The following is a 22,740-nucleotide window of genomic DNA, read 5'->3' on the forward strand; positions in this document are numbered from 1 at the left end:
ATTTCTATTCTGCCTATGGAGATATACATAATGCACCATTCTCCAAACCATGATTAAAAAGCTAAGAGCAAGCTTTTTTTCCAAGGGAAAGAGAGAACATATTCATGCATCTGTGATTGTGGGTTATTACACCGTGATTAGCTCAGAAAATTGATTTTTACAAGAAGTAACAATGAGATTTATGTCTGTTAAAGATCTGCATAAATCACCCTTCAATTTTTTAAAAAAAGCAACAGCCAGCAAACTCCCTTTTCCCTTCCAAAATCTATTATCTTGATGTGTAGAAAAACACCTGTGAATTGTTTTGCAAGAGTTAATTATCTCTCTGTTGCCTGTGGGAGCAAAAGTGTGAAGTCTATTTGAAAAATTATTCAGGGGGAAAAATGGATTGCTTACTAATATATTTTTCATTCTACAAATGGGGGTAGGTTTTTTTTTCATGAATGTGGTACAGAATTGATGCCGAGGAGAGCGCTTGCTTGGTCCATATTCCTTCGTATTAGGAGTAGTTGGCACAAACTCTGAAAGATTCATCATTGCCGCAGTTTTGACTTTCTGAGCTGAGTGAGCCTGGAGAATGAGAATATAAGTCAGGAAGGAAGAAAACTGTTTTATGAGGGAAGGAGATTGTTGCAGCCCTTGGGGTGAACTTGTCCTTGGCATTCTAATGCAGTTATTAATATCTGTGTTGGAAAATGTCATATGTAAATCAACTCTAAAAGTAAGAACCACACACAACACTGGGGATCCGAAAGCAGATCCCATATGTGAATTTTAGTTACAATAAAGATCCGTGGGTGGGGGTTAGGGTTGCCAACCTCCAGGTGGAGGCTGGAGCTCTCCAGCTATTACGACTGATTTCCAGATGACAGAGATCAGTTCTCCTGGAGAAAATGGCCGCTTTGGCAACTAGACTCTACAGCATTGAAGTCCCTCCCCTCTCTAAACCACGCCCTCCTCAGGCTCCACCCCCAAAATCTCCAGGTATTTCCCAACCCGGAGCTGGCAACCCTAGTAGGGGTTCCATTAAGACTGCAACACTTGGGAAAGGGAGGCAGAGTTTAAGAGTTCCCTTTGTGTCATTTCCCTAATTGGAAAAAGTACCCTCACGCTGCTCTGAGCTCTGGGAGATGGAAAAATCAGGCACAGTATGGATATCCATCTTTTTTCTCTCCTGGACCTTAAAGTAGCTGAGAAGGGAGAGTAGAGTGAATCTCCCCTTTCCTCTGTCTGCAACCTTGATGCCTGTCCATGTGGTTTGGCCCTTAGGTTATAAACCATAAGTCGCAAGCATTGACCAGCTCTGAGGATGTACATTAGATGGAATCCTAGACTGGCAAAAGCGCCACCATTCTCTATTTGCATGAAATATCCAAGAAGATCAGAGACTACTTAGTGAGAATTCAGGGCAGGGGCCATCTGGGAGAGAAGAAAGCCCCCACCCCACCACGAGGGAGAGGGAGCTTCCCTGCCTACCTAATGGGCCAGGTGTGCCTCCTGCTTGCAATGCAAGGCTTGGGCAAGCAGGCTGTGTTCCACCCCCCTCCCTGGGCTGGCCTTGGTTAGCAAATGACTCTGCCTAAACAGTGGCCATAAGGGCCAGTTTGCCAATGATTCTGAGGTTGTACACTCATCTTCCAGATTAAAGACTTCTCTCCAAGTCCTAAGCAATGAACACACACACCAAGAGTCTAAATTGGGTCTCAGTTGATGTGACACCTGACTCAGCATGGTGTAATGGTCAAGAGTGGTGATTTGGAGTGGTGGACTCTAATCTGGAGAACCGGGTTTGATTCCCCACTCCTCCACATGAGCAGCGCAGGCTAATCTGGTGATCTGGGGGTGGTTTCCTCACTCCTACACATGAAGCCAGCTGGGTGACCTTGGGCCAGTCACAGTTCTCTTAGAGCTCTCTCAGCCCCACCCACCTCACAGGGTGTCTGTTGTGGGGAGAGAAGGTGACTGTAAGCCGGTTTGAATCTCCCTTAAGTGGTGGAGAAAGTTGGCATATAAAAGCCAACTCTTCTTCTTCTTCAAGAAAAACAGGTCCCCCATGGCCAGATGTCTTCTTTTTAAAAAGGCTTGCCGTGCATAACTCTAAGCACTTTGCGTCCACATGGCAGCAACCTAGAGCTCGTATGGAATGTGGCTCCGGGTGCGAATGCTGTGCCCGCCACGGCATTGTAGGAAACCATGAGGCAGTGAGCCTAGATTGTGTGCAGCAGTAAGGGCGCCACACCTGTAAAACGACTTGCAAAGCAGCCCCTCCTGTGGTGTCATTAAACTCTGCTGATATATTTTTCTTTTCTTTTATGCAGCCTCCTGACAGGTAGTTGACTAGGCAGTGATTGAAAAGCAGCGCACAGTTACAAATGTTTTGCAGGTGTCTTGAACAAGGAATGTTAAGTTTCGCCCGGGTTTTTATTGATTACAGAGGTGGACAGAAAAACAAGTGAAGGGAATTTGATGCAAAGAGAAAGGAAGATGAACTGTATTTTAGGGCTGAAGGGGGCATTTATAGGCTGTAATCTTCAAGTCACTTACACTGGAGGAGTCTCATTGCAACTGGATGATTGCAGGCGATCCATATTTACCGTTACTAACCATAGCACTACATACCAAGTTGATGCTATAGCTTTAAAAACTATAGCCTTATTAAAGTTGAATGCTGTTTTTGCTTGACAGTTATGACTGCAAAAATCATCAGATCTTTTATTTCATTTTAAATCTTTTCAAGACTTAACAAAATACACACACACACAAAATCAGAACTCCCAAAGGGGAACAAAAGCAGACATTGATATTTTAACTGTTTTTAGTCTTAGGAAAGGTTTATAGAAGCAACTGGTTTTTGGAAAATGGTGTACGATATGGCTACTCTAAGGTAAAGGTCATTACTGACCCATGGGGTCATTACTGATCCATGGGGTGACGTCACATCACAACGCTTACTAGGCAGACTATATCTACTAGGCAGACTATGTTTTGCCATTGCCTTCCCCAGTCATCTACACCACTCTGTGCCACAGGGCTTCTTTAACTGTCCAAAAGATGAGCATTTGACATCTTGTTTGAGATTTCGCTTTTCCATCTTCAGCAATGTTTACTTTTTACCCTTTTTGCTCTCTCTTTTTAGATCTTGGGAGTAATAACGTTCTGCATTCTTCTGTATTTCTATAAAAGAAGGGATGTGAAGCACATTGTGGTTTTATTAACCATGGTAGCACTGCTAGGTAAGACTTGTTATCATCTGCAGCACTGTTTTGTCCTCACTGCTTGTTCACCACCAGCCTTTGGTCCCCTTCATCCACTATATTTCACGGGGCTTCTGGAATGGACAAGAGCCCATCTTTGCTGAAGGTAGTCTGTAGGGCTGCCAACCTGCTGCTATTACAACTGATCTCCAGCTGTTAGAGGTCTGTTCACCTGTAGAAAATGGCCGTTTTGGCAATTGGACTCTATGGCATGGATGTCCCTCCCCTCCCCAAAGCCCACCCTCTTCAGGCTCCACCTCAAAAACCTCCCACCGGTGGCGAAGAGGTACCTGGCAACCCTAGTAGTCTGCCACTGTTGGAGAAAGACTTGGTGCCAGGGAGTTGAAGGCCTTTTATGCATGGCTGTTTCCCTTGCGGACCTTCAGAAGCTCCCTAGTTCTCCCTGCTCATTTCCCCTGTGTTTTCTGGATGCACTTCTGAAGGTCGGAAGATGCATACATAATCGAAACAAAGCTCCGAAATAGTCGGTGGGGGTGACCGCAAGGGAAACAGCCATGCATAAAAGGCCATAGGATCCAACCTGTAGTTTCCACACTCTATAGCACATGCGTCCTAAGACTCCACTGCTAACTTATCCGGTCCATGAAATCTAGTGACTACATGCATTTGATACACAGGTGAGTTGTGTAATGAGCCAGGTTTGGCCAATGGTTTTGCACCCACAGGAACAATTCTTCAGGCGTCCCAATGGATCTGTCATGCAGCTCACTCATAGTTGGTCCTGTAACTAAAAATATATTCCCAAACAGTTCCTGTCCGTGGGAAGAAGGCCCAGTCAAATTAAACTCCAAGAAATCTCTGTAGGAGTCATCCTTTTATTGCAAAACATTTTCTTTGAATTGGTGTTCCGGTTTTTTTTTTAATCGTTCCTTGCTGCAAGGGGAGAAAAAAAGAACAATAGTATTTATATAGAATTTTCCTCAGTCCAGAATCTGTTACATGCATCATGTGTTAGGAGCCCTTTGCACACTTTAGAGGTCTGTACAAATGTGAAGCGATATGTATTGGGTTGGATCCAGACTAAATTTCCCATCAGCAGAATGGGACTTTCCTGATGCTCCCCTCCCACTGCTGCTCCTGGGGGAGAGGAGACCCAGAAGAATGATGTGAGGGGGGTCTGCAGCAGGGAGAGGAGATGGGTGAAGATTGCCAATTTAGTTCGGTTCCAAACTGTTATTTTACAGTTAATTTGTCATGTAGTGCACTATCTATTAGTGCAGTATCTATTAGAAATGGACGGCTGAGGCTACACGAAAGTGGCTTGAACCCAATGAGATCATGGTGGAGCTGAAATTTAAACTGATGGCCTTCAGGTTCAGTGTTCGTGTTTTTAATCCCTCCAGTTACCAGGCAGGGCCGGATCTACATTTGTTTTTGAAGGGGGGCAAAGATACCAGATGACGCCCCCATATATTATGTACATATTATATACGTACATAATCAATCAACAAATCTTTTAAACAATAGAATACATTGTGTTGACCTCTGTGAATTGTTAATGAATAATTACACTTTTACATTATCTATCTATTATCTATGAATGATGGAGAATTAAAGTGTAAACTGATAGGGTTCATCATAACCACTGGAAGCAAGATACCAGTTTGAAAATTAGATCCCTCCCCCTAATCTACTTTTTAATGGCCAAACCTTCCATGTACAGTTTCTCTGTCTCTCACTCTACCCGTCAAGTCATAGCTGATTTATGGCTACCCTGTGGGGTTTTCGAGGCAAGAGACATTCAGAGGTGGCCTGCCATTGTCTGACTCAACATCAGAACCCTGCGATTCCTTAGTGGTCTCCCTTCTAAATACTAACCAGGGCCAACCCTGTTTAGCTTACGAGATCGGGCTAGCCTGGACTATCCAGATCAGGGCACAGTTCTCTAGTACAACGTAAAGTATAAGTGTCAAGTATAGGAGACCTATTATTGTGTCTTAAAAGCATAAAATTAATATTGTGACTCAACTGCTTCTGTAGGCCAGGAGCATGTGCAGCCTCTCCGGTGTGCGTGCTGCTTCCCCGTCCTTAGGTGATCCAAACATGTCCTTGCTAGAGAGTGACCCAACTTGCACCCAGCAATGTAAAAAACAACAACAAAGAACCCCACAGCTCTGTAGAAAAAACAGAGTTGCTCTAATGATACGTAAAATTAAATCTCACCTACTCAGTCCAATCTCCATATAAGGACATGCTTTGAGAAATAAATAACACCTGTTGAAAATGAGAAAAGATAAACAATGTAATTAGCCTTAGGTCAACTGAATCCAGAGGGAAGTGATGACGCAATAGGAAAAGATGGTGCAGAGGTATTTGCAGCCCCTACTACTTTGCTGAGAGCCCTGTGGTGCAGAGTGGTAAGCTGCAGTACTGCAGTCAGACTATTTGCTGGGCCCCACGCACATGCAACTTTAGACTTTCAGTATTGGGCTTGGTGAGCCTTTTGATGATTGGGTTTATTTGGACTGACACCTTAAGAAATCCTTTATCATTTGATCCCAGAAGGAATGGATTACAGAGACTCTTTGAAATTCTACATTGCTTGACAAGGTTTTTGGAGCAGGACAGCTGGCTTTATGCACAAGCTAACTCAGATTATGAGAGCCTACATTTTGCTAATACACATTTTTTGGTAATGCTGCAGGGCCTCTTAAACTTGACATATCTTAGGGCCTCAGGATGGATAAACAAACCAATGGGTTGGTTGCAGCCATCTTTTCCCCTCCATTTCTTTCTTTCTTTTAAGGTTTTATTTTTTATAAATATAAACCAAATAAGGGGTGGGGAGAAGAAAAAATTGAAACCATATCACAACAACAATTGCATTTACATCAAAAGAAAACGTATACATATAATATAATAAACAATGATATAATAAACAATAAATGATGATAGCAATAATTATGAGCAGTAAATAGTGGTATAATAATGACCATTAAATGGTAATTATCATCATAATAAATCTGAGCATAAATGATAAGGTACCCTATGCAACACTTGATAAACACGATAATAATGTTAGACAATATTATAAGATGAATTGTGATGAAATAGAATAGATTAAAAAACTTGCAGTGGTGATTACTATTATAAATCTGAACATAAATTTCTAAAAATATTTCTCAAATGTTAAAAATTAAGTTCACATATTACTTTCATCATCTATCAATGATATATTTAAATGTCCCCCTTTAACACCTTTTCAATACAATATAACAAAAGGATCATTAATAATTCATATATATATATAATTTCAATGACCTCCTTCTCTGCTTCCCATTTTTTAAGAATAATATAAGTAGTATGCTTTCCATTTGTCTTAAATTCTTTGATTGGTCTATTATTCACATAGTTTGTTAATTTTGCAATTACTGCGTATTCAGCTAGTTTACTTTTCCAGTTCTCCCAGCATGGACACTCTTCTGCTTTCTATTTTGTTGCAAATGTAACTCTGACCACTTTTATCATATATCTAAACATTTCTTCCAAAGTTTTTGGAATATATTTTGGCAGAATGCCCAGTAGCATGCCCTTGACTTCCATAGCAATTTTTTTTAATTATGGAAAAAGACAAAAAAAATTGGAAAGAAATACATGCCGAGATCCAGGAAATCCCTCAGTTTCAACCAACACTCTTCTTTACTACACTTCCCATCCCACATGGTTTTTTTTCCATACATGAGAGCCAGTGTGGAGTAGTGGTTAAGAGTGGTGGTTTGGAGCGGTGGACTCTGATCTGGAGAACCAGGTTCGATTCCCCACTCCTCCACATGAGTGGCAGAGGCTAATCTGGTGAAATGGATTTGTTTCCCCACACCTACACATGAAGCCAGCTGGGTGACCTTGGGCTAGTCACAGCTATCTCAGCCCCACCTACCTCACAGGGTATCTGTTGTGGGGAGGGGAAGGAAAGTTGATCGTAAGCCGGTTTGATTCTTCCTTAAGTGGTAGAATAAGTCGGCATATAAAAACCAGCTCTTCTTCTTCATACAGGTCCCATGATCCCCAGCATAGCCTCTTTCCTTTAGCACTACCTGCAAAGCTGGTTGGATTCAGCCCAATAACTCATGCATAAAAGACCATGCTGGTCTAAACACTTTGCAAAAGCTTAAACTGGACCGATGATTCAACGGCCAAACAAGATACTGATTCTGTTTTCCTCTCTGTGCTGCCATCGACCTACGCACTTGCTGCCTGGAGCTCAAGTCAAAGCACATTCTAAATATGCAGCTATGTTCATTTGCTGGCGTTCTTTATGGTGCACACAAGCTGAAATGTGTTTCCATTGTGTGCACAGTTAAAAGTCCTTGGGCCAGGAGAATAAAAATTATGGCTCAATCCCTGGAGATCTGTCTCCTGTGCAAGACCTACTGAAGTGAATGGGATACAGATGGACCACAATGAATGGGACACAAGAACACAGCTGTTAATTACATAACATTGTGTTCTGTGCTGGAGAGAGGGAGATCGTGCTTGGTGGATGGTGTAAAGAATTGTAATAGGCTACAGTGTTTTTAAATGAGTGGTATTATGCAGCATCACACAACACCCAGTGGATTGTATTTCATGCAACATTCTAGCGTGCACTAGAACTTGTCTTTATTTTCAATGTTTTGTCAGTATCTCTTGGGGTTTGCCTTATGATGGTATCCAACGTTGTGAGGCAGCAGATTTTGGAAATGTTTCCAAGAAAAGAAAAGAAAGTCTTGAAAAAGTCTGGATCTATTGTGGTGAATAAGCCACTCTTATTGAATTTTAATGGGGCAAGAATGAGAAACTTTCACACACAAAAGTCATGTTTGCCACAGGCATTCTAGTGTTTTCCAAAGCAAACACAAAATGCAAACAACAGATGTGTGTCCTTAAACACCCACAAACATATGTTTAGGGATCTGAACTGGTTGTAAGTTCCTTGTGTGTGTGCATTGGTGTCAGGATATGTCACTTCCTCTTTGGGTTTGCAGCAGGAAACATGATGGGCAATTGGTTGACATGATTGGGAGGGACTGTGGCTTGGTGGGACAGAATCTGCTTCAATCCCTGTCATCTCCAGTTAAAAGGACTAGGTAGGTAGTGGTTGGAAGGACCTCTACCTGAGACCCCGGAGAGCCACTGCCAGTCATTGTAGATGATACTGACCTTGATAGACCAATGGTATTGCTCAATATAAGGCAGCTTCTTGTGTTCATGAGACAGGCGTAAAATGCATATCTTCTCCTGGAGGGCCTGTTATGCACAGAAGAACTTTGCTTCCAGATGTTACAGGTGGCTGCTTGGCGTGTGGTAACTATAATGTCTAGATGGCATCTGTATAGCCATTTTGTTTGTGACAAATCACATGTACACTATACACCCATTGTACATGTAGCCCTGAATATAGGGAATGCATGTAATACATATAGTAAAGACATTATTTTTCTTTGTACACAGGCCTTTTCAGAAGTTATATTTTGGGGGATCCAATCACGAGCACTGGGGTATGTCCCCCAACACAAATGGTTGTCTGAATAGAGGAATGTGTATATTTCCAAGCTTCAGTATGCACAAAAGCAATACTACATTTTTTAGTGTATGGGTTTCCCCCCTTCTTTTTGGGGGGAGCTGTCACCATAGGGTTTTCAAGGCAAGAGATGTTGGGAGGTGGTTTGCCTTTGCCTGCCTCCACGTCACAACCCTGGTATTCCTTGGAGGTCCCCCATCCAAATACTACCCTGGGTCAGGGCTGAGAGTGTGTAACTGGCCCAAGGTCACCCAGCACCCCACTTGTGTTTCCCTGGCACAAGTGGGGTGTTATATATAGGGTTGCCAGCTCTGGGTTGGAAAATACCTGGATATTTTTTGGGGTGGAGGATGGGGTTTGTGGAGGGGAGGGACCCCAGTGGGACATAATGCCATAGAGTCCAACTTCAAAAGCAGCCATTTTCTCCAGGTGAACTGATCTCTGTCGCCTGGAGATCAGTTGTAATAGCGGGAGATCTCCAGCCACCACCTAGAGGTTGGCAACCCTAGTTATATACGATGCATGTATGGCACATGATTTAAACCCCACATTTATCCAGGTACTGGTCCCCAGTACTTGGATTGGGCATTGGCTCTCTCTTACAAACAGATGTGTGCACACATACAGACTGTAATGTGTATACTGGGCTGGTCAGGGAGCACTTCACTTGAACCGTCAAAGTGAGAGTGACTTTTTTCCAAACGATATAATACCTTTATTAGGATCAATCACCCAGCACTGAGTTGATCCTTAATAAAAGAGCAATGATCCTGTTCCAGTCTGGATTTCTTCCCCCTAACAGATCAACATGGTTGCTTGCATTTGCGCGCACACACCCCTCCCACCAATGAAGCACATCCAAAGACAAAGGCACCCGGTGCTCTTATGTCATGCCTTATTGTGATGGCTACAGAAGAATTGTTCTCTCTCCACCATTACCCATTTGAAGAAATCGCCAGGAATGGCAAATGAGATGAGTCTCGGGGAAGGGCGTTCTTTTATATATCTCCCACACCACTTTTAATAAGCAGAAAGGTCTGTATTTCATAGGCTAGAGTAAAGTTTTATTTTCCCTGGAAAGGGAGCGGAGAAGTGTTAGTATAAATCTGCAAACGTTTTGGGGCGATGCGGCTCTGGAAACTGAATCATCTAGGAGCACCTTGCTTCATGCCTAATCTGGAATTTACAGTAGGGTAGACCAGAGCGGGCAGGAGGGGACGGGACAAAGTTGGATCTTGGAGCTTCCCGCTGTTGCAAATGAGGTCACTTTTCAGCTGCTTCAAGGCTAGCTAAACAGGGTCTGTTATCGGAGTCAGCAAAACCCATTCTTCCCCTATTCGGTGCTGCGTTAACCAGAAGAACCATTTCTGTATTTAATATTTAAAGAGACTCTTAGGGGCTTCCTATGCCTGGTCGTTAAATTTATATAGAAGCTGGGTGGAAATGGTCCCGCCGTCTCTGATAATACTGTCAGCTTTAATATCTTCACCTTCCAGCAATATAGCTGTCAGCAGGAAGGACGGAAATGGCAAGTTTTATTGGAAATTTTTTATTTTACACCATTTGACTCTGTTTCCACAAAGCCATATTGCCAACATTTAGCTCAACAAGGGGATTTTTTTTCCAAAATATTGATGGTCATGTTGGACAGAGGACTAGAAGAACTGTGCCTAACACTGGAAATTGCCCCACTGATAAAAGGCAACTGTGAACTTACAGAATATATAAAATTGCAGAATTGTACTTTGGGAAGGTGCTCCAATCCACCTCTTTGTTCATGACCCAGAAGATCTGCCCATGCCACTTATATTTACAGTGTCATTTCATGCTACATGTGAGGCCCTGGATTAGATCAACAGCCCAAGCAGTCAGAAAGTTAGCCTGTGTCAGGACTACTCTTAGGAAAAAGAGTAAGTTTAGATTGTGTGAGATACTTGCACCTCTTTTGTCTCATTGAGTATAATGGGATTGGAAAGCAGCTGGACAATAACTTTCTTCATGCCAAACAAGATCATAAAGGAATAGCAGTGTGATCCACGAAGAAAAGAAACTAAGAAGTTGGTGGGTAAATAAATATTGATAAAAGCAAGAAAAAAGAAGAGTTGGTTTTATATGCCGACTTTCTCTACCACTTAAGGGAGACTCAAACCGGTTTACAATCACCTTCCCTTCCCCTCCCCACAACAGACACCCTATGAGGTAAGTAGAGCTGAGAGAGCTCTAACAGAGCTATGACTTGCCCAAGGTTACCCAGCTGGCTTCATGTATAGGAGTGGGGAAACAAATCCAGTTCACCAGATTAGCATCCGTCGCTCGTGGAGGAGTGGGGAATTGAACCCGATCTCCAGATCAGACTCCACCGCTCCAAACTACTGCTTTTAACCGCTACACCATGCTGGCTCTCATTATGGTTTGAATCCAGCCAGTTTTTCAGCTGCTGAACAAGGAGTACCCTTTGACCACCATGATCATGAGACCTTCATGGCCAAAGTCATGTGGAATGGGGGCTGTGGTAAGGAGAGAAACCGAGCAGAGTGAAAAGTTGGCTGGATACAAACCTATGGTTTGAATCCTAGCTATGCCTTTCTCTAGTTAAAAAAAGGTGGACAATGTTTGCTGATGTCCTTTGACACTGTAGACCCCCCATTGCCTCCTACACTGTTCTCTGTGGTCTACTGACCTTGGGGACATGACTTGGAGGGAAGCACAGCATGGTGCACGCAGCAGGAACAGAGATGGCTGTTCCACACCTATGAAATAATCTGACACCACCAATGATAATCTAAGCCTGCGACATTTGTTCTCTACCTTCAGTTAACAGAATTATGAGCTTTATTTATTTATTTAGCATCTGTTCTGATTTTGCCACCTTACACCCAGGATTTCGATGGCATTTGTTAAACGTCACTAAGGGCTCCTCTTTACTATTAGACATATTCACGGGAGAGAATGTTGGAAGAGCTACTGAGTGAATATGCACATGTGAATTGCTTTTTTTATGTCTTCTAGCATCTCCAACCATCATTTCTGCAAAGGCCGTGGCAACCATGATTATACTTTCTGTTAAGGGAAACATGCAGCTCACTTACCCCATTTTCTATCTCATGTTTATCATAATGGTTATCACTTGTGTTTTCCAAGCCAAGTAAGTATTCATGTTGTACCATATTTCCTCATGGTATTATTTCCTTCCATTATGTATTTATGTATATTAATTAATATGTATTCATTGATATTTTTGCTGATTACTTCTCCACCACACACACACACTTTGTGTTAATGTTTTTGAGGTCTTATTTAAAATCCAGCCAACTCGTGACGGGCCCTTGCCAAACTCAAGCGCTGATTATTTCAGGCACAGATGCGTTATTATGACTTCACTTCTTCTTTTGATTTATGACCGGTATGCCTTATTTTGCTATTAACTGGCCTTGCAGGTTTTCCTGAATGCATTTTTACATTGGCTGTAGATTCCAAGCCAACTGAACCTTAGCATTTTCCTGCAGGGTTTTTTTCCCCCACATCACATTTAGACCCAATGCCAGTCACTAATAAATCTAACACCCAGGTCTGCTTCCACCAATTTCCCTCCCTCCACCTGCTCCACTTGGCTTTGAATTGAAAAGCTGTAACATGTTTCCCTTGCCTTTTCCCCTCTTTGCTTTATCATCATACAATACCCGACCATTGGTGGTGAATTTTTTTTTTAAAGCCACCTAATACTTTTTATTGGGACCAACCAAAATGACACAAAAGCATGCAAGCTTTTACGTTCTCCAGGACTCGTCCTCAAGCTGAATGTTAAAAACAAAAAGGTGGCTGTGGTGGTGGAGAAAAACCCCTTTCAGGCCATGGAGATGGATCCAACCTGCTTTTCTGCTGGCGCAAAAAAGCCTCTTCTGGGGTCATGAGACAAGCCCAGGAAAAACCACACAGGATGGGGTTGAGAATAAGAAGGGGGATTGGCTGAGACAGAGTGAAAAGGCTGGCTGGATCCAACCCATTGTTTTTGTGATTGGGTTTTGCTTTGGACCAATTTGGCTACCTGAAGTTTCTTTCTCAATTTGAGAATCGTTAACATTGAAATGTTTCCCCTGTGGGGCGACTAGTATTCTCCAGACAAGGTGATTGAGGTTTGAGAAATGGGCACAGGAGGAAGAGGTCAACTCTCCCCTCCAGTTCTGGAATCCTCACTTCAAAAAGGATGTGGACAGAATGGAGCGGGTGCAGAGGAGAAAGAAAGGGGCCTGGAGACCAAACCCCACCAGGAAAGTCTGAGGGGCTTGGGAATGTTCAGACTGGAAAAGAGGGAGGGTGAGGGGGGCATGCTTGCTCTCTCCAAGTATTTGAAAGGCTGTCACTTAGAGGAGGGCAGGGTAGGGAACTGTTCCTGTTGGCAGCAGAGGATAGGGCTCGCAATAACTAGTATAAATCATGGACAAAAAGGTACCAGCTGGATATTAGGAAAAACGTTTTTACAGTAATAAAAGTAGTTCAGTGGTGGAATTGGCTGCCTAGGGAGGTGGTGAGCTCCCTCTCACTGGCAGTCTTCAAGCAGTGGCTGGATGAACCCTTGTCAGGGATGCTTTAGGCTGATCCTATATTGAGCAGGGAGTTGGACTAGATGGCCTGTATGGCCCCTTCCAACTCTGTGATTCCATCCCCAGCACCAGTCTAAATTAGAGAAACCCAAGGCTGCTCTTTACTCTTTAGACCCATTCACAGAGTATCTTCCAGCGTATCTTCTCTTACAGTGAATAGTTGGTAGGCAAGCCAGAGATCCCATTTTGCAGGTGGGAGGCTGTTGTTGGAGGGAACAGTGGCTTACCTAAGGTTAGCTGTTTAGTATGGGGCTGAAATTTGCAGCGTATGCTCAGCCACCAGGCTACTCCATCTCTCGAAGAATGCAGCCTGCAGCCAAACAGAACTCCAAGCTTGTTTTAGTTAATGGCTCATTCAGGCAACTTTGGGCGGGGGGGGCATCTTCATGCATGAGGGCATATGATTTCTTTAGACTATCATTGTAAGGAATGACCAAAAGTAATGAGGTGTTTTCAGTGACTTCAAAATCCTGACTATTCCATGAAAATGCAGGATTTTTTTTTATTTTTAAAGCTCCGTGGAGACTGTTCAACAGTTGCTGAAATAACCATGCAGTCACTCCTAATGTCAAAAACAGATCAGAGGTTGGAGTATTAATGTTGTAGCCGTAGACCATTTTCAGTATTGTTCTGTTTAAAGGATGTACATTGCACACCATTTTCTGTAGTCTCATGTCTACAGTCAGGCCCCAATCCAATTGTACAGGCATTTGGCGCTTTCAGAAAGTCCACATATTGCTGACAAAATACAAGGGCTGAGTAATACAGAAAGCAATCCTAAGCAAGTCTGTGTGTGTGCCATCAAGTCACAGCTGACTTATGGCAACCCCATTTTCAAGGCAAGAGATGTTCTGAGGTGGTTCTGCCATTGCCTGCCTCTGCATCACAACCCTGCAAGTCCTTGGAGGTCACTCATCCAAATTCTAAGCAGGGCCAACCCTGCTTAGCTTCTGAGATCTGACGAGATCAGGCTAGCCTGGGGTTATCCAGGGCAGGGTCTACTCAGAAGCAAATCCCATATTTTTCAATGGGACTTACTCCCAGGAAAGTATCTCTGGGATTGCAGCCACAATATTTTCAAAGATTTTGTAACTGTACTAACAAATATTCAGATAGCAGGTGGGGACGTTTATTCCATTAAAACTTTTTAAAATTTGATTTAATTATTAGGAAATAGTAATTATAAAACACTCTATGCAGAAATGCTGGGGAAATACTCTTTTTATCAACGTGTAAAATTGCAAAACTCAGAAGTGCCAATGATTGGAAAGGTTTTGCTGCTGATTCTCAACAGTAAAAGTCTAATAAGGCATGGAAATTCATGGTTGCCGGTTCTTGTTAAGTTACTGATGATACATCCTTGGGACATAACCTCTGTCTTCCCTTTATGACCTCTCCATGCTAGTGGAATCACCAAGAAGTGTCATCCTCTCCCAAGGAAAATTTAAATGGAATCAGAACAAAAGGGCTCTATCGCATGCTTTTATTCAGTTTGCCACTATCCACAATATAAATTGTTCCACCAAAACCTCCTTACAGTCAAAAACACTTCGGAACCCTCTTACTGTTATGCTTCCCACCCCATATAGCGAGAACCCCCATGAGAAAGTGAATGGGTGAGCAAGCTGCCTATGGTTATTTGCTTTTTCCTAGGTTAAGGAATATGGTGAAAGGCCAAGCAAACAAAGATGGTGAAGGCTGTAAAAGATTCATTCTGCTTCAGATGAAAAAAAGAAGTTATGGGGATGCAGTGGTTAGAGTGAATGAGGACATCCTTTAGTAAGAGCGAGGAAGAGGATGTTAGGCTTGCCTCTCCTTCCCCTGCCTATTTATTTCATCTGACCAAGAGCGGGTGGGTGGCATATAAAATGAGGCTTAGCCAGCAGCAGGCAATGCAACAGAGATTGGGATAGCATCCAGAGCCACTGTGGTGTAGTGGTTTGGAGCGGTGGACTCTGATCTGTAGAGCTGCGTGAACTGGATTTGTTTCGCCACTCCTCCACATGAAGCCAGCTGGGTGTCCTTGGGCTAGTCACACTCTCTCAGCCCCACTACCTACCTCGCAGGATGTCTGTTGTGGGGAGGGGAAGGGAAGGTGATTGTAAGTCGGTTTGACTCTTCCTTAAGTGGTAGAGAAAGTTGGCATATAAAAACCAACTCTGCTGCTGCTCAAAGGTGGGGAAATGGCCTGATGATCAGGGTTTTCTGACAAATTGTGGTCCTTTTGTCCAGATGTCTGAGTTCAGCATTTGTTTGTATCGTTCTGCATCTTGTAGTTAATTGTCTGCTTGGAGTTCAGCTCAGCCCTAGGCTGTCTCCTGTTGGGTACCCAAGCTTCCCATCCTGATGGCCAAATGACTAGGGTGTTTCCCTCACCACTTGCCAAGCTCTTGGGAGCTTGGGGAACAAGAGTCATTTCTAAATTCCTGAATTTAACATCTGTGTGTTGGAAAGGAGAATGCCCTGATGTGTCCGCTCTCATTGCTAGCTGGCTTCCTCAGTCATCAAATACCCTACAAGCTGAGGTTTATCAGATCCTCTTGCTCTCTGCTAATATATGAAATATGAAAATCTATCTGTCCTGGAAGGCTTTTGAAGTGGCAAATGTTCTGTTTATACACTGATTTTTGTTGCTGCTGATTTACCTTTTGTGACTTAGCTTTTATTATGGCTGTTGTTGCTGTTTATGCTATTTGTTTTATTCTGTGGCTTGATCAGTTTTGTTTTATTGATTGTTATTTATTAATTGTAAGTGGCCCTGAGTCCTGTTTGGCAAGCAGAATGGTGGGATTTAAACTGCCTATTTAAATACATGGTTAAGGTTTCTTAGCTAAAAGTGCACAACTTCCTTCTTATAGGTTCTTGAACCAAGCAGAGAAACTCTATGGAACAACAGCAGTGACTCCGATAAATTATACATTCTTCACCATCAGTGCAATCGTGTCAGGTTAGTCTACACTTCTCAATCAAAATATAAGCATCAAAATTGAGTGGTTCCCCCCTCATATTTTAAATCAGTGTGCTTTTTCTTCTTTGGAACGTTTATGTTCTTTCGTCTCTGTTTAAAACAGTTTCTGAGTTCTGCCTGTTTTGTCAGACATGAGTGTGTCCAGTAAATGGAATCTGGGTGGTGCTTTGAAGGCAAGAGCAAGCTGGGTTCCCATTAACTTGGATGGGATAAAGCCAATGGGCAGAAACTAACAACAGTGTAAGGGAAGTAGGACAACTCTGCGGCTTCACCAGAAACTGGGGAGCATAAAGGTAAGGGGCAGGCTTACACCCCACCTAACTGGTGTCTGTGAGTTTTCTCCGTATATGTGAATGGCTGCTGGCTACTCTTATGATAAAAATGGCTGCATTGCTGCAGAAGGGGCAAACCTCCCCTGCTCCTGACTTGGGGTTGCCTGGTCTCCAAAGGGGAACTCCAGTGCACTCTTGTGTGCAGATATGCATTGCCCTTCATCTCCCAAGGAACCCCACCCCCCCACACACACACACAAACCTGTCACAATGATGAACATTTTGCTAGCATAATGTAATGGGCATGATGCAACCAAACTTAAGCACTTTTTAAGTCCCACTGATTGCAACAGGAGAGAGTGAAGTATGTGCTTAACTTTCCCGTTGAAATCAGTGGGACTTAAAAAGTGTTTAACTCTGGCTGGATGATGTCCAATGTCCAGAGATCTCTTCTGAATATGACCGTAGATTCCACGGGGGACAAAAACCCAACATCATCGAAATCTTGCTTTCTCAAGGTTGATATTCCCCTTCTATCCTGCTTTACTGCTTTATTACAGGTACCTGCAATGACTTACAGTGAATGCTTTTCCCCATGTGTATCTTGGCTCCTCGGTCTCTTACCTGCTAAAGTAATTTCGGCAAGGAAGCAAGGCCCTAAGATAACAACCAGCTGTGCTTTGCAGCCGTCAGCGCGTGTATATATTCTGTTTCAGCAGGCTGGATATGCTCAGCTCAAGCAAAAGAATTACAATGAATCCAAAGCCATTTTTAAGCTATTAACATTTTATCCTGGGCGAGAACTTTTGAACTGGATATGATTGAAAAGAGACTCCAGTTCCCTAGAATCGTATGCCATGGTAAGAACAAGCGAGCAGAGAGGGACCAATACGCTGCATTCACAGTCAGCCAAAAAGTTATTGTTACTATAACTTTTATGACCCCTTTAACACACACAGGGGCCTTCTCTGTCGTTGGGTTTTCAGGAGATCTGCATACAGAAATTCCATTAGTTTATGTCAATTACTTATTCGGAGCTCACCAAAGCTTAAAAAGATGGATTGGTTCAGCAGCTGGGTTTGAAATAGGCCTGTGCCGTATGATACAGAGGAAAGATTGACCCAGAACAGCTGTAATGATGTAACCAAATGGAGAATTTGATTCTCTGGATGCTTCTGGGCCAACTCCTAAATATCCTTACTCATTCCGGATTTGACCTGAGTAAAGGCTGTATTAAAAACTGCAGTGAAGGAGATTAGATCACACGCCCAGATTTGTTTCTTTGAAACAATTAACACGGTTATTAATTATTGGCAATGTAAGACAAGTGCTCCTGTGCAAATCCATTAATGTCAGGAAAAATTATTGATACGATCATGTCAGCTCCATGTAACTGTGGACTTTTAGTAGACTGGGTTAAAAAGTTGTAGGCTGTGGAAATAGCCATAAACTCATATGATGCGTACAATTATTATTCAGGACCAGGAACTCTGCTGCTAAAGTCATGCTGAACAGGTAACCTGATGTTTAGTTTCTCTAAGACAATGTGACTGATCATGTTTGAATTAAAGAAGTTTTAAGGGGGGATTTGTTTATATTTAGGCATTTCTACACTGCTTTTCTCCCAAGGGATCCGAAGTGGCTTACAAAAATTTCCAGATGAGACTACGCAATTAGAATAATCAAAACAAATGAGCACAAACCCTGGGCAGGTCCTGCTTCATTAGACTGGCCATGGCAGGACCCCCAGCTATGGGGCTAAGAGCCCTTTGGCTCTCGCCCTTTGGTTCATAACCGAGGGCTCATGCCTTTGGCCACACCCAACCACTATGCCTGCATGCAGGAACAAGAGTGAGATACTGCTGAAACATCCAAGGCTGGCAAGATGCGTTAATCAAGAATATATTAGAGTTCAAAATTTACTCCCTTTCCAAGTTAATCAGTGGGGCTGAGGTGAAGGGCATACTGCCTACACCAGACCTATTGGTCCCTTTCTCTTTATGCTTAGCTGTTTGATGCTCAGCTGGTAGCACACATGCTCCTTTTTTATGAAAAATGAGGTCCCACTTTTGATCTGCAGCATCTCTACTGAAAAATCATCTGAGAACTAGGCCTGGCTGTGACTCTGAAGAGAGGGTTGCCAACCTCCAGGTACTAGCTGGAGATCTCCTGCTATTACAACTGATCTCCAGCAGACTGAGATCCGTTCACCTGAAGAAAATGGCCGCTTTGACAATTGGACTCTATGGCATTGAAGCCCCTCCCCTCTCCAAACCCTGCCCTCCTCAGGCTCTGTCTCAAAAACCTCCCACCAATCAGCATAGACAGTACTGGGCTGGATGAGCTAACGGTCATGCTCAATGTGAGCCAACTACACACTGGAACAAGCTTTAGATTTTCTTTTAGCAAATAAAAACCAGGTAACTGAAAAGGATAGTGGCTCAGTTGAAATCATTATTCATAGATACAATGCTGATGGGGTTTGAACTTGTTTATGGCTGATGTCTTTGGTTCAGGTGTGTTACTGGAATACAAATGCTCTTTATTTAACATTTTCCTTTCTGGGAATATGGATAATAAATTTTATTTTTGACAATTAGTGATAGTTTTTGAATTTAAATTGTATGTTGCCTTTCAATTCATGCCCTTCATTTCATATACAAAAGATACCAGTTTTAAAAGACACTAATTTATTTAAATGCAATCAGTAACTTATTAAAATTCTGACATCTCATCAGCTTGAAAGTCTTTAGTTAGTCGATTGCAATAATGAGTAATACTACTTTGGGGACTTAGAATTTTTTGCACCTATTGAGCTTGTATGAATGTTTGCTAAGTTTTAATTATCTCAGTAACTCCTGACAAATATATAGAAGAACTTCACAACTGAGTCAACACCAATTAGAGCTGTGCTGTCAGTTTCCTTATCCTTAAGAGTATGTCTTGCCGAGAATAATTCTTGTGATGCTCAATAACAATTATGCAATCAAGGTCTTATAACTTAACATGCATTTGCAGTAATGTTTTCCACTAAACCAAAAAGGGTAAAAATTATGTTATATCAACTTCCTCTTTATTTAAGTGGTTTGGATGGGTGCTTTGGATCCTGTCCTATTTATATTAATTAAGAGCTAATTAGGAGAGAAGAGAGTCTGTTGAATTCCTGTCAAGGGTATCTGCTGTGGTTCTAGTTCAAGAGCTATACTTCTTGCTTTTGTCTCAATGCAGGAGCTATATTTTATCAGGAACTCCATGGAGTGAGTTTGCTGAGTGGTTTCATGTTTCTGTTTGGGTAAGTAGTTTCCGTGGAAGTCTATAGCCAAGTTAGGGCTGATGCATGAAACCAGGTTAAGAAAATGTCAGATCTACAGCAAGGATCCAAAGATCTGCATGGCCAAGCCAATGCAAGGCCATTCTAGGCATTCCTGGATGTGTCTTTCTGACTAGGGAGTCTCAGGCTGCATACAGATGGCATGCCAGGAGATCACCCACCTTTCCAGAATGGCATCCCATATTCTCCAGGCCCTTCAATAATCTGCACCCCATTCAATTTATCCCAGATCATCCAAAGGAGAAATTGTTCTAGAGAGGTTGCTTTTTACCCGCTGGACTTGTAGCTTCTGTTATTGTAACTACTCTTCATTACTGCTTGACTCCTCCCTCCACTCCTGTTTTAAATTTAGGACCATCTCCTTTGGTGGTTGATATTTTCATATTGCTGGCTGTATTGGTTTAATCGATTGTGTGTTTTGAAGTATATTATCTAATTGATGTCCTTTAAATATTTTTATTAACTGATTCTTTGTAGTTATATTGTTATATGCTACTTTGACTATTTTTATTTAAATGTATTTATTTATTTAAAACACTTCTGTTCCCCATTCCCTCCTTGGGCTCAAGGTGGTAGTTTTGTAGTGGGAACATGGGGTATAAATTCTAAAAAAGAAAATAAATTACTGACTGGTGCTGGCTGTGTCAATGTAATACTCAGCTCACACTGATGCTTCTCCAGGTAATTGTGTCCCTAGCAGTTTAAAACTGGCCCTGAGAGACTCTGTGGTCTTCTGTATGCGCTGAGGGTGAGCTGCTTTATTCAGAACATTTTCTCCAAACAAGGGCAACTTAACATTCTGAGTAAATCAGCCCACCTTGAGCACATACAGATGACTATGAGTCTCTCAGAGCCAGTCTTACACTGTGCTTTCTACCTACAGTAAAATGGCTAAGGGCTCCTTCTCATGCTTCCTTATTAGCACAAGAGTTGCTTTGGTAATGCCAGAAGATTTAGGCCACCCACGTGAGAGACAGAGCATTGTTTAGATTGGACTCTTCAGATTCTAATGGGCCAGCATGGCTCCCATGTGGTGATGGGAAGTGTTGTCAAGTCGCAGACCACTTATGGCGACCCCTCACAGGGTTTTCAAGGCAAGAGATGAACAAAAGTGGCTTGCCATTGCTTGCCTCTGTGTAGCAACCATGGGCTTCCTTGGTGGTCTCCATCCAAGTACTAACCAGGCCTGACCCTGCATAGTTTCTGAGATCTGACCAGATCAGGCTAGCCTGGGCCATCCAGGTCAGGGCCTGGATCTCATATAGGGTTGGCAATCTCCATGTAGTAGCTAGAGATCTCCTGCTATTACAACTGATCTCCAGCCGATAGAGATCAGTGCACCTGGAGAAAATGGCCGCTTTGGCAATGGGACTCTATGGCGTTAAAGTCCCTCCCCTCTCCAAACCCCGCCCTCCTCAGGCTCCGTCCCAAAAATCTCCAGGTATTTCTCAATCCAGAGTTTTCAACCCTAATCCCATACAACTAAAGAAAGGTCAGAAACAGCTCTCTGTTTCTGCCATGGAAGCTTGCTGGGTGACCTTGGTTCAATGGCACACTCTCAGCCACCCCTGCTTCATGTGATTGTTGTGAGGATAAAATGGAAGAGAAGAGAATGATGCAGGCCTCTTTGGGCCCTCATTGGAGAGAGAGGCAGGGTATATATAATGAAAATAACTAAATAAATGACATCATGATTTTTGACAATCCTTCTGCAGGTGTCTTCTGTCATTCATTGGAGTATTTTTAATCACCCAAAATAGAGGCAAGGAACATTTGACGGGTTTTTATATAGACTACGGACACATTCCTGGTAAGTTTATTTCTGGAAATGTTCTGTCAGATATTCAGGCTGTCATCCTGATTCATGCAGCTGAAAAACATCCACTAATGGAAAGGCTGAAAAGAAAAACCACATCAGATAGAACCTCCAATCGGTTTTAATAAAAATTGTTTTTCACTTAATTTCTTTCCTATTTCCAGTTGATATATTTTTTTAAAAGATCTTGAATTATTTCCAGCCCTTTGCCACAGACTATCATAGCAAAGCAAATTGAAGCTTGTGGTGAGAAGCCTTCTAAGGGGAAAATAATTAAACTTGTTAGGTTGAATTTATCATAGTTGCTTTGAGTATGGTTTTTTATTATTGTTTTAATCCCACAGGAGAGAAGATGAGAGAGAAAATACAGCCGGTGTCAAACATCTTATCCTATGGCTCTTTGTGTACTGAAGGTGAGTCTGTAAAGACTCAAAGTTAAGAGAAAAGAGCAACTTAAATGTCAGTTAACAAGAGAAACCACTTATTTACTGGCTTCATATTCAACACCACCCTTTTATTGCTCATGCTCATTGAGTGTCAAGTTATTTCATCCTGACAGCTCTGATGGTGATTTAATCCTGCTTGAGGATCCCCTGGCTATCGCAAACACATTGCAATTTAAGCCAGCTATTGTGTTCAAAGTGAATCGGTCATTAAACAAACCTGGGCATTATGCTTATGCATGGTTCTCTTTCTGTGATCTCTTACTTCTCTGCAGCCCAGGCAACACAGTTGGATCATGTCCAGTTATTCTGAGGGCTATCCTATACTGACCTTTTCTCTCAGTTATTGACACTGTTTGCTATTTCTTGGTTCGTTGATCTCTCAGTGGCTAGATGGCATTCCTCCGAAACTGCATTTCAGTGTTTCCTTATTTCTTTTAAGTGCTGACTTAAGTTGACTTATTTAATTTCTAATGAAAATGCAGTGTTAGAACATAAGAAAAGCCATGCTGGATCAGACCAAGGCCCATCAAG

General features: G+C 42.5%; 1 protein-coding gene across 1 annotated transcript in view; it reads left to right on the forward strand.

Moving 5' to 3' along the window:
* The window catches only part of NIPAL2 (NIPA like domain containing 2), a 42,181-nt gene extending 19,782 nt beyond the window's left edge, over positions 1-22,399 (forward strand). The window contains exons 6-11 of the mRNA XM_056854884.1: positions 3,137-3,233; positions 11,785-11,920; positions 16,235-16,323; positions 19,845-19,908; positions 21,663-21,757; positions 22,108-22,399. Of these exons, the coding sequence (XP_056710862.1) occupies positions 3,137-3,233; positions 11,785-11,920; positions 16,235-16,323; positions 19,845-19,908; positions 21,663-21,757; positions 22,108-22,202 (576 nt within the window). The 3' untranslated portion in view covers positions 22,203-22,399. The remainder of the gene's footprint in view (positions 1-3,136; positions 3,234-11,784; positions 11,921-16,234; positions 16,324-19,844; positions 19,909-21,662; positions 21,758-22,107) is intronic.
* The last annotated feature ends 341 nt before the right edge of the window (positions 22,400-22,740 follow it).

Source organism: Euleptes europaea, chromosome 8 (genome assembly GCF_029931775.1).
Source record: "Euleptes europaea isolate rEulEur1 chromosome 8, rEulEur1.hap1, whole genome shotgun sequence".
Lineage (NCBI taxonomy): Eukaryota > Metazoa > Chordata > Lepidosauria > Squamata > Sphaerodactylidae > Euleptes > Euleptes europaea.